The following is a 13306-nucleotide window of genomic DNA, read 5'->3' as shown; positions in this document are numbered from 1 at the left end:
GGCACGAGTGCCAATCTGGCAGTACTGTCATAGGATATTTTCAATTACTCCAAAATCTTTTACAAGCTTAGGCCTCTGTGTCTTAATCTAGTCCTCTGTGTGTGTGTGTGTAGCTTATTGTGCATGCTTGCTATTTTCAGTGACCTGAAGAAGAAAAATGGACAAGATAAATCCGAGTCGTCTGCAATAGCGACAGAAGAAAAAACAGTATCAGAAAGTGCAGAGTCATCTGAGCCACAGCCTGATGATGTCATTGATAAGAAAGAAAAAATCCTTTCAGAAGAAACATATGTTGAAGCTAAGTTGGTGCAGGAGACTGCCTCCCCTGATGTTACAGAAAACACTCAGTGCTTGCCAGGGAATTCAGAAAATGTCAACAACGAGGAAACTATGGAATCTGATAGCAAAATTTCTTCAACTGTTAGCTCATCACCAGTGGCTGAAAGTTTGGAGATGACAACAGATAAATATACAGAAGGTACTGCTTGTGTTGTTGATGGAAACGGTGCTCACATGACGAACAATGCCAACTGTAATAGTAGTACTAGTAGCAGTAGCAGTAACACTGAATCCCTAGCATCCACCGTGAACATATCCGATTTAACAATAGAAATGTGCAAAAAGAAATTCAAAGCTCGAATGCAGAGGGAGGACACTACATCCAACAAACAAGAACAGCAAGCCACATTGGAATTGAACCTTGATACTGATATTACCACAGCTAATAACAAAGAAGCATCACTAGGTTCTGATTCTGAGCAGAGTAATATTGATATTGATGAGGTTGATCGTGAACTGGAATTGGCGCTAGAGAGGAAAGTGGTAAGTTGTGGAGATTTTTTTAATGTTTTTTTCCCCTACCTTTGAAAATCACCTGTGTAAATTACACAGGTGTGCAAATTACATGGATTTTTATGGTATTTATGTGTGTGTGTGTGTGTGTGTATATAGATGGGTTTCTTTCAGTTTCCATCTACCAAATATACTTATATATATATATATATAAGAAAAGTATGATGCTCCACCTCCAAAACACAGCCTCTATCTCTGATTCCCAACACGGCTTTGTGCCGAAGAGATCATGCTTGACCAACTTACTGGTAATGGAAGAATTGGTGACGCGCATCCTCGATGATAGTGATGCTGTTGACATCGTTTTATTGGACTTTGCCAAAGCTTTTGACTCGGTAAACCACCGCCTATTACTTGTCAAGCTTCAAGCATATAGTTTTCATCCGGATATTGTACGATGGGTTGGTGCCTTCCTCTCAGATCGCTCCTTCCAAGTCCAAGTTAATGGTTCGCGGTCCAACGTCTCCAGTGCGAGCAGTGGCGTGCCTCAAGGTTCAGTGCTTGGGCCCTTATTGTTCTTAGTCTTCATAAATGACTTGCCCGACGACCTCACGCAACACACCCTTCTATTTGCCGACGATGTCAAACTGGTCGCTCCTTGCGGTGATATAGAGGATCTTCGTCGATGCCTCCACCAAATTTGGAGATGGTCTAACGAATGGGACCAGTGTCTGAACGTGTCAAAGTGCTGTCATCTGCCTGTTGGCTCTCCTCCTGCAACTCAACTTGATTTCGAGCCGGGTCGTCTGCTGCTGGGGAGGACCAATCAGGTAAAGGACCTGGGTATCTTGGTGGATTCCTCCTTTTCGCTTTCGGCCCAGTGCGTCCATGCTGCCAACAAAGCACGCGGAATTCTGTTCTTGATTCGACGGTCATTCGGAATGCTCACAGCAGCCATATTCCTACCACTCTGTCATGCTGGTGAGACCCATTTTGGAGTACAGGATTCAAGCCTCTTCTCCTTATCTCCTCAAAGACATACAGCATCTCGAAAGAGTCCAGAAGCTGGCTACCCGCATGGTTCTTGGTCTCAAGAATTTGTCTTATGAAGAAAGGCTGAAGACGCTCGACCTTTATTCTCTAGAAAAATGACGACGCCGTGGTGATCTCATTCTTGCTCACAACATCATAAGCGGAAAGTGTAACCTCTTGAAAGAGCTATTCTTCACTCCTGCTCCAGAGCGTTGGCTGCAGGGTCACTCCGAAAAGCTCTATCTGCGACGATTTCGTCTCAATCAAAGGAGAGGGGCTTTCTCCGTCCGGGTTGCGGATCCGTGGAATAAGCTGCCGGACAAGATGGTGAAGATGCTGACGACCGCTCGGTTCAAAGTCTCCCTTGACCACAAGTGGCCTGAACTCTTTACATGAACACCACCCTGTACATAACTCCATGTCCCCCTACATGGCCTTGCTTTTTGCTTTTTGAGCCAAAAAATTAACTAACTAACTTACTCACGAGGCTTTGGTCAGCCCAGAGTGATAGCAGAAGACACTTTCTCACAATGCCATGCAGTGGGACTGAACCCTAGACCATATGGTTGGGAAGGAAGCTTCTTAATGATTGCCACAAACAAGATCAATCCCTATTTCAGCAGTTTTTGTTTTTGTTTTATCCAAAACAAGTGTGGACATGTTTAAGAAATTTGCTTCTTAACTGTATGGTCTCAGGTTCAGTCCCATTGCACATTTTGGGCTGGTGTCTTCTTCTATAGCCATGAGCTGACTAAATCCTTGTGAAGGGAAACTGAAAGAAGCCTGTCTCATAAACACACACACATATGTGTGTGTATTTGTGGCTTCTCATTTTGGCATTGTGTGTCACGTGAGGTTGTGAAAGTAACTTTCAAGACAAGAAAAGGCAAAAGCTCCCTTGATTAGCAAGGGGTGAAGATGGCTTTGTGCTGGGTGTTGAGGAGTTAAAGTGCAATAGAGGAACAAGCACAGGTGTGTTGTTATTATATTCAAAGGCAAACAAAGTCAACCTCGGCGACATCTGAATTCTGAACAGAAAACCTGAAGAAATACTGCTAAGAATTTTGTTCAATATGCTCCCTATCCTGCCAGCTTATGATCCCTTTATGTTGAAATGGTCATTGAGTGCTGAAATAAGTAGTGGAAGCAATATAATGTACTGAAATTCCTTGAATGTCAGTCATGTCCCTACATGGCTCACTTATATCACTTTCTTGCCCCACCCTCCTCTCAACACCGCCCTTACTTCTAAAATGCGAATAGTCATGTAACTCCTCTTCAGCAATTAACCTGTTCTTCTCTGGTCCTTTTCTTGCACTTAACCCAACTCCCTATTCTCCTACTATAAACTCCCCCTCTCCACTCGGGCTTTGTAGTCTTGCAAGCTGCATTGCAATCTCACTAGTGTTGTTTGCACGAAAAAGGTACCCAATACACACTGTAAAGTTGTTGGTGTTGGGAAGGGGGTCCAGCCCTAGAAAACATCCCAAACAAATACGGGAGTCTGATGTAGTTCTTTGATCCTGTGAAACTGTCCAGCCCATGCCAGCATGGAGCATGGTGGGGAATGTATTCCTCTAAACAGTTTCCATTAAATAACTCTGAGATTTTGTTTTAATAAGTTTTTTTCTATAATTTCTGAGTTTTTAAAAGTTATTATTCCATATTTAAAAAATCTAACTGTATGAAAAATTTCTTATTAGAATGAGTTGAGGCGGTTGGAAGAAGAAGAGAAACAATGTGAGGTATCTGATCGGCACCACATGAAAAGAAAACACAAGGAATCAGACAGTGGAAGAACAGTGAGCAGGAACAGTTCTGATGAAGATTATTGTATGTCAAAACCTCCCAAGAAAAGTAAAACTCATAAACATGCATCGAAAAGAACAAAAGAAAAGAAAGGTAGGTGCCATATTTGGTTTATTGTATTCTTTTATTAAAAATGGTTTTGTTTCTTTTATACCAGCTTATATATGATATGTCGACATGTTTTGATTCAGGTTCAATGTTTGCTTGGACTGCAAAGCTTACAGATGACCTGCTGAATTGAAATCTTTATGTTGCTTTGAGAGGAAGGTAAAACTGGATATCTTTACATCAAATCACAGAGCTATACCAGTCATTGTTGTGGGATATGCAAAATTAAGACTGTGTGTGTAGGCGCTTAGTTTAGTGGTTAGGGTGTTGTGTTTGTGATGACAACATTGTGATTTGGATTCATAGACTGAGAGTGCATTGTGTTGTTGAGCAGAACATTTCATTTCATGTTGCTCTAGTCCACTCAGCTGTGAATGGCTAACCTTGTGACAGGCTGGCATTCCATTCAGAGGGAATGTTGGCCTGCCTGCTTAGGCAGCAGTGTGGCATCTTTCGAAAGCTACAACAATGCAAAGAAGTGCACTGTGACGAGCAGCATACAACAACATCCAATGGTCTGAATCAATATACTGTGATATATATTATATGTATGTATATATATATATATACTAGCTGAAGGTGACACGCTCTACGCGCGGGTAAGAGTGTGGGTGTTACTTTCTGTTGCTTCCTTTCAGCACGTAAAAAGCACCATCCGAACGTGGCCGATTGCAGCACCGCCTTGACTTGCTTCTGTGCTGGTGGCACGTAAAAAGCACCAACCGATCGTTGCCACTGCGAGCCCCCCTGGCACCAGTGCCGGCAGCACGAAAAAAGCACTCACTACACTCACAGTGTGGTTGGCGTTAGGAAGGTCATCCACCTGTAGAAACACTGCCAGATCAGACTGGAGCCTGGGGCAGCCTCCTGGCTTCCGAGATCCCGGTCACACTGCCCAACCCGTGCTAGCACGGAAAACGGACGTTAAACGATGATGATGATGATGATTATCCGTATTTGTTTCTCTCTCCTTTCTCTCTCACTTTCCCACTCTCTTACTTTTCTTTTCTCTCTGACTCTCCCTCGCTTTCTCTTACTCTCTATCTTTATCTAATTCTCTCCCATTTATAAACAACAGAAGATCTTGAGTAAGTTGAGAAATAAAATATTTAGAAAGATCAATCATAAATATCAGGCAGTGGCAATGGAAAGGTCTGCTTCAAGGCAGACAGCAAAACGCTAACATTCAAAAGGGACAGACGAACTTGCGAGCTGAATAAAAATAATAAAATATTGGAAACCAAAGTTTGAAGGGATAGAATCTGAGGATAGTAGAGTCACCATGGCTGGCACTTGTTAACGACGGACAGCAACGTAGTGACAGTTTAACGGCTGGCGTAAAATTTTGAACTTGATGTAAAAGAAAATTCGTAAACACCAAGTTTTGAAGTGATTCTTTCTCACGACAGTAGACTCACCATGGCAAGCATTCAAAACTTCTTTATCATGGACGGCAACACATTGACGATTAAAAGGCTGGCGCAATTTTTTTAGCTTGATGCAACAGAGAATTCCTAAACACCCGCTCTTTGAAATTTTAATCCCCTTCCAGCCCCATTTAGACCCCTTTTCACATTTTGGTTAATATAACCCGATTTCATTCGGGTGTACTGGGGCCACATTTTATAAGATGAGGTATTTTGTCCTAGAGGTGACGCCTTTCATTTGAGGAACAAAATAGTTGTGATGCAAACTTGTCAGCACCTTTAACATAGGTGTGCATATTTTCAGGTGAATCGACAGACTACGTAATGCACACATATATATATGTGTATATATATATGTGTGTGTGTGTGTGTGTGTGTGTGTGTGCACGCATTATATATACAAATGTATACAAATGAGATATATATCTGTATAAATTAAATTAGAGATAAAACCACTAATAGGCAAATCAAACAGTGAAAAACCAAAAACAAAAACATAAAAAAAGAAAATATAACATAGAAAATATATCTATATATATAAAACTGTAGTTGTGTGAGTGTCTGTCCCCTTCGATTTAGATTCCTAACTACTCCCAAATTTTGCGGTGCAGTTTAACCAAATTCGGGTATCTTATAGTCGTGATTCATATCGAGCCCGTCTGGGTATTAGCGCGCGTCTACGATGAGTCTACGATTTTAAAAATAATTTAACATCATTTTTTATTCCATTTTAATGCATATTTTTTCGTGCGTCGATGGCGGCGGAGTTGGCGTCCACGCTCACGCCTGCACCTGTGTTGCTTCTCCCCCTTCTTCCCTCCCTCGTGAAGCTGTGGGGAAGGGAGTGTAAGGAAATCAACGTCGTAATGCGTTGTGAAGGAGACCAGCGTTCTTTTAGAACAACGACTTCATGGCTTGAAGTCGCCAAAACAGAAATCGCTAAAAAAGCTGAAACAGATCCACAAAAACGGCAAAAACCGCCACACAGGGCAGGTTTCCTGTGCAAACAATTTGCACAACCGAATGTTTTACTTGTTGCACAAATCTTTATATATAAAAGTAAGGTTGTGTGTAAGGTTGTCTGTCTGCTACGATTTAGATTCCTAACTACTCCCACATTTTGCGGTGCAGTGTAACCAAAACCGGGTATCTTATAGTTGTGATTCATATCGATCCCTTCTGGGTATTAGCGCGCGTCTACGATGAGTCTACGATTTAAAAAAAAATTTACCATCATTTTTTATTCCATTTTAATTCATTTTTCGCTATTATATAAGGGAAGTAACTCTCTAAAAATGTCTACGATGAGTCAACGATTAAAAAAAAAATTACCATCATTTTTTTATTCCATTTTAATGCATTTTTCGCTATTATATAAGGGAAGTAACTCTCTAAAAATGTCTACGATGAGTCAACGATTAAAAAAGAAATTACTATCATTTTTTTATTCCATCTTTAATGCATTTTTTGCTATTTTTTTTGCTATAACTCACTAAAAATGCTTATATAGTTATTTCCCTTACAAACCCGAGCAACGCCGGGCGATACTGCTAGTAAAATATAAAATTGAAAACTTTAAATTATTTAAATTGAAAATAAAAATTATGAAATTATATTTATAATTTGTTTAAAAATATATATAACTATGAAAAAGTATGAAAAAGTTTAATATACATAAATACAGATATATACACTTTGTATATATACATTATATATACATATTTATATATAGAACACACACACCACACATACATTATATATACATATTTATATATAGAACACACACACACACACACATACATTATATATACATATTTATATAGAACAACACACACACACATACATTATATATACATATTTATATATAGAACACACACACACACACATATAAATGAACGCAAGAATATCTGATTCATAATATTTGTTCTCATGCTCGTGTGTTGATTGTTGGTGACAGACATATACTTAAAAGAACGTCACCGAAGTGATAGGAAGGTAGGAAACAGAGTCAGTGAAAAAGAAAGGAAATAGCGATAGTGACAGATACTTTAAATAACCGTAGTGGACTTCTGAAAGTTATGAAGAGGAGTAAGAGAGGGAAAGGAGGAAATAGGGTGAGTGAGGAAGATGGCCCCTAGCAACCACACCTTTTAAGATAGGGATTTGTAAGGTAGCCCACGCGCATCGTCACCTCATTCTACATGTCCCTGTAAATTTTGGAGCGAATCGGACGGGATGTAGTGGCATTGAAAGCGAACCAAGCGGTAAAAACGCATTTCAGTTTTATATATAGAGATATATATATATATGTGTGTTCATCATCATCATTTAACACCTGTTCTCCATGCTGGCATGGGTTGGACAGCTGGACAAGAGCTGTCTGGTCTCCATTTGTGACTTTTGGCATGGTTTCTACAGCTGGATGCTCTTCCTAATGCCAACTACTGGATGCTTTATATGGTAGCAGCATGGGCACGTTTATGTGGCACCAGAACCCACAAGCCCACGTGACTAGGATCTCTTGCTTGAGAGAAGAATGTAGAGGACCTGTTTGTATCCATGGACAACCACTATTTTACTTAGCTTATATTATTATATATATATATCTGAATGTGGCTAATGCCCGTGCCCCCTGACTTGCTCCTGTGCTGGTGGCACGTAAAAAGCACTGTACGAACATGATCGATGCCAGGCCCACCTGACTGGCTCCTGTGCCAGTGACACATAAAAAGCATCCATTACATTCTTGGAGTGGTTGGTGTTAGGAAGGGCATCCAGCTGTAGAAACATTGCCAGATCAGATTGGAGCCTGATGCAGTTGCTGGCTCTCTAGACCTCAGTCAAACCGTCCAACCCATGCCAGCATGGAAAACACATTAAGTGATGATAATGATATATAAATAAATAAACTCACCTGTGCTAGTGTCACATAAAAAGCACTAAGTGGTTGGTGTTTGGAAGGGCATCCAGCCGTAAAATCTCTGCCAAAACAGACACAGTAGACTAGAGTAGTTTTGCTATCTGGCCAGCTCCTGTCAACTGTCCTACCCATGTATGCATGGAAGATGGACATTAAACAATGATTATATATATATATATATAAATATATATATGGGCAGATATGCACATCACAGCAGTTTTGGAGAGGCAAACATGATGTACACTAGCAGGAACCAACCAGCTGTAGGGTCATGTTTCTGCTAGTCCTTATAATGTCAGTTACTCAATTGTGAAGTCAGATGATTATCAATGTGATAATTAAACTGGTTTTGGGGGAAAGTAATGTGCTTTGTGTATATAAAAATTATACAATATGTTTCTAAGAAATTTTAAAGCCGGTGCCTGCAGATCAAAAGGCATTTTAATCACATACTTGTCTCATTTTGTTAAATTAATGGTCTATGGTGGTAATGTGCTAAATTGATGTATAGTAATGATGAAGTAATATTTAAATTGTTAAAGGGTAAAATTTTTTTAAAATGCTTTTCTGGGATATGAAGACAGACCTCATGAGTGAATGACTTCAACTGTTGTAACTTAGGGTTCCTGTTTTGGTTGTCCAATTCTAAAACTTTCCATTTCCTTCACTCCAGAAAGTTCCAGTTCTAAAAGGTCTGAAAGCAGTAAGAAGCGATCTTCCCACAAAGATCATCAGTCGAAAAAGGAATCTCGATCAAAGTCAAGCAAAAGTCAGTGGTCATTTATTTAATTAATTAATTTTATTGTTTTATAAAGCTAAATCATTTTGTATGAGTTTTCATAGAAACATAGGTGTGGGTGGTTTGGACAAAACAGATCCTCATCATTTAACCTGTGTCTTCCAGGCTGGCATGGGTTGGATGATTTGACAGGGTTTAGCATGCTGCAAAGCTGTGTCAGGCCCCAATGTCAGCTTTGGTGTGGTTTCTATGACTGGGTACCCTTCCTAATACTATCCATTTTCCAGAGTGCACTTGGTGCTGTTTACATTTGTCCTAACACAAATGAGGTTACTGAGTAGCTCCCAAGACAAGACTCCACCCCCACCCCCTCAGCTGAGGATGGGCTGAAAGTATTGAGGGATGTTGCTTGTTGCCTGGTGATGAGAAGTGTACAGATATCTTGTTGAGGAGAGATACATGGTTACTCCAATTGGGAAAGAGAGAAGATAGTGAAGATGTGAAATAAGAGAGATGCACAGGGCTCGGGTGGAAACAGGGGGAGATGGGGTAAGAGCTGCCATCTGCAAAATGTAGGGTTGTACAAGGGAGGAGGAGGTGAAAGGGACATTCAGTGGAAAATAAGGGATGAAGTAATATGCTTTGCTCAAGACTGAAATATAAGACTTCTGGTATAATTTGAACTCATGACCTCAAATGCCAGTAGCGTCTTTAGTAGTAATTATATTAACTTAATCCTTAATCCACTTTAATGTGAAAAATTTTAGGTTGTTTGCTGTGAGGTTAAAATGCTTATTCATTTGATCGTGTACATAAGAGCAGGTTTTTCTGCTATTATGTTGAGCTCCAGTTGTGCTATTCCCTTTTTCATAGCAAAAATATTCATGGATAAAACAAAGCCAAAAAAATAATAATAAATTTTCATTTGGTTTAAGAAACGATTAGTTTTAAACTTTTGTGTTATTTTCTGCATTCCTCTAACTTTTGGTTTTATTCCAGGTTTAAATTACAAGAGTCATTCAGAAGAATCTTTAAAGAGTCAGGAGAGCAATGAAAAGCTAAAGGTAAGAATTTCTCCATAAAAATAAAGAATTTGTTTAGATGAGATTATACTGTACTTTAATTTGTGAATTAGTTGTCGTTGCTTAGTCCAGGTTCACTGTGATCAGGCAGACATGTGTGTTATGTCTGTAGATGTCAGTGTGTGCAGAGATTCCTTCAAGCCCCTGGTGCTTTACGTGTATGTTTGTGATTTTTGTCTGGCCCTGACACTTTTGAGATTTTAGATTTTCATATTACATCTTGCTGTACCTGATGGAAGGAAGAGATCAAAATGACAATCTAAATCAGTGCTTCTCAACCAGGGTACATATTACCCTTAAGGGTCGATATAAGATTTTATTTTTTAAATTTGTGAAACAAATTGCTTATACTTCTGCAGTACACAAAATATTTTAACAATGTTTTTATACAATTCTTATTAATCATCATCATCATCATCATCATCATCATCATCGTTTAATGTCCGCTTTCCATGCTAGCATGGGTTGGACGATTTGACTGAGGGCTGGCGAACCAGATGGCTGCACCAGGCTCCAATCTTGATCTGGCAGAGTTTTTACGTGCAACCAGTCAGGCGGTACTGGCAATGACCCCACTTGAATCTTTTTACACATCCCACCGGCACAGGTGCCAGTAAGGCGACGCTGGTAACGATACAAATATGGCTGACTGGCCCTCATGCAGGTGGCACGTTAAAAGCACCATTCGAGCACAGTCATTGTCAGCACCAGCTGACTGATCCCATGCCAGTGGCACATAAAAATCACCATTCAAGTGTGATCGATGCCAGTACTGCCTGACTGGCCCTCGTGTCAGTGGCACGTAAAAAGCACCATTCAAGTGTGATCGATGCCAGTACTGCCTGACTGGCCCTCGTGTCAGTGGCACGTAAAAAGCTCCATTCAAGTGTGATCGATGCCAGTACTGCCTGACTGGCTCCCGTGCCGGTGACATGTAAAACACACCATTCAAGCATGGTCGATGCCAGTACCACCTGACTGGCCCTTGTGCTGGTGGCACATATATAGCACCCACTACACTCATGGAGTGGTTGGCATTAGAAAGGGCATCCAGCTGTAGAAACTTTGTCAGATCAGATTGGAGCCTGGTACAGCCGTCTGGCTTGCCAGTCCTCAATCAAACCGTCCAACCCATGCCAACATGGAAAGCAGACATTAAATGATGATGAGTAGGATTTTTCTTATATATATTGAATGGCTAAGGGAATCCACTTGAATAAAATCAGAATCAAAGGGGTCCATAATCAAAAAATGGTTGATCTACATAAAAAGCAAATGTCTTTTTATGATTGAGTTCTTTTTCCGTGTTGTTTTTAGCTGCTGATTTTTGAGAAGTGTCTGATAAGGATGATTGCTTGGTGTTGCAGCATGGGGGGTGTATTGAGGCTGAGATTGTGACCTGTATCTTTGTTTAGTTGTGATGAAAATTAGAAGATTATCCAAGAAATGTTGGGGTTGTTGCTTAGATGGTTGTGGTAGATGGTTGGGGTGCAGAAGGTGGAGTTTAGAGGAAGATTTCTTGTAGTTGGAGTACGTGTGTGTGTGTTGATGTAGATTGTTTAGGATGTAAAAGGCCTTAAGTTGTGATCATGTTGTCTTCTTTGTTGCCTACATTATTTCAAAACCAGGTGCAGAGTGCATTGAAAGTCTCCCTCACATAGGCTGTTTATGAGTGTTCAGCTTTTGTAGTTGAGGTGTGTCACCTTATGGAATGGCTAGTAACATCAGTGATGGTGTATATATTCTTTTTCTCTTTATATTTGTCATTTGACTGCAGCCATGCTGGAGCACCACCTTTAGTTGAACAAACCAACCCCAGTAATTATTCTTTGTATGCCTAGTACTTATTCTGTTGGTCTCTTTTGTCAAACCGCTAAGTTACGGGGATGTAAACACACCAGCATTGGTTGTCAAGTGATGGTGGTGGGGACACACACACACGCTGGGCTTCTTTCAGTTTCCATCTACCAAATCCACTCACAAGGCTTTGGTCAGCCTAAGGCTATAGTAGAAGACACTTGCCCAAGGTGCCATGCAATGGCACTGAACACAGAACCATGTGGCCGGCAAGCAAGTTACTTACCACACAGCCATATGTGTTACACAACACCTACCAATCAAACTTATATTCAGATCAGAGTTGATAGACCTTTCACAACAAAGGAGAGGAGGGGTCTTATCACATACATGGAAACTTGCATTCAATATATCATCATCATCATTTAACTTCCGCTTTCCATGCTGGCATGGGTTGGGCAGTTTGACTGAGAACTGGTAAGCCAGGTTCCAATCTGAGCTGGCAAGGTGTCTACAGCTGGATGCCTTTCCTAAAGCCAACCACTCTATAAATGTAGTGGGTGCATTTTATGTGCCACCAGCATGGATGTCACTGACGTGATACCAGCATTGGCCAACGCTCATAAACTAAAAAACAACACTTTATTAGAAATAAACATAGGTGGTTGGCATTAGGAAGGGCATCCAGCTGTAGACACCTTGCCAGCTCAGATTGGAACCTGGCTCACCAGTTCTCAGTCAAACTGCCCAACCCATGCCAGCATGGAAAGCGGAAGTTAAATGATGATGATGATATATTGAATGCAAGTTTCCATGTATGTGAAACCTCCCCTCCTTTGTTGTGAAAGGTCTATCAACTCTGATCTGAATATAAGTTTGATTGGTAGGTGTTGTGTAATCTATGTCGACAGTGATGCCATTAAGGCTGTGTTGCAATGTTTTATTGTTTTAAATAAATGGACTTGTGACATCATTGCTGCTGTAAAGTGGCTGGCATTAGGATGGGCATCCAGCTGTAGAAACCTTGCCAAAGTAGATGTCGGTTCCAGATGAGCCTTGCACCTTAGGCCAACATGGAAAAAATGACATTTAATGACGTTGATGATGAATTTTTTCCTTGTTTTTGGAATATACATTTTTTTTTTGTTTTTCTAGGAAACTGTGATGGATCTAAATCAATTAGTTATGGACAAAATGGACTTTTTAGAGATTGATATCAACAAACCATCCAAACTTCAAGTGTTGCTCGTCCAGCTAAAGGTAAATACCCACTCAAAGATTTCAAGAACACTTTTTTTACAACTCCTTTTCCTTCATCCACCTTAGGTAGTATTATGTATTTAAAAGCCATCATTTACGTATCCAAAAAAAAAAAATGTTTTGCATGCATTCCTAGAATACTTCTTACTTCTTCTTGTATACCAAAGTACACTCTGTGGGTGTGTGGATTTTCAGAGATCTTTTAACACAAAATAGGTGTAACTTTAAATACCATTTCTCTTAACCCATTAAGTTCCACTGTCCTATAAGTAGGACACTAAATGAAAACATTAAATAAGCTGTACTCACATTGTCTCAGTGTCCTATTTATAGGACACCG

The 13306-nt window shown here is 40.2% G+C and overlaps 1 protein-coding gene across 1 annotated transcript in view; it reads left to right on the top strand.

The window, feature by feature from the left end:
* Positions 1-13306, top strand: part of LOC115228954 (formin-binding protein 4) — a 75110-nt gene that overhangs the window by 28983 nt on the left and 32821 nt on the right. The window contains exons 8-12 of the mRNA XM_029799402.2: positions 141-822; positions 3528-3726; positions 8762-8857; positions 9827-9891; positions 12862-12966. Coding sequence (XP_029655262.1) covers positions 141-822; positions 3528-3726; positions 8762-8857; positions 9827-9891; positions 12862-12966 — 1147 coding nt within the window. The remainder of the gene's footprint in view (positions 1-140; positions 823-3527; positions 3727-8761; positions 8858-9826; positions 9892-12861; positions 12967-13306) is intronic.

The sequence above is a fragment of the Octopus sinensis genome, unplaced genomic scaffold (genome assembly GCF_006345805.1).
Source record: "Octopus sinensis unplaced genomic scaffold, ASM634580v1 Contig11478, whole genome shotgun sequence".
Classification (NCBI taxonomy): Eukaryota; Metazoa; Mollusca; class Cephalopoda; order Octopoda; family Octopodidae; genus Octopus; species Octopus sinensis.
This window is presented reverse-complemented; position numbering and strand designations above follow the sequence as displayed.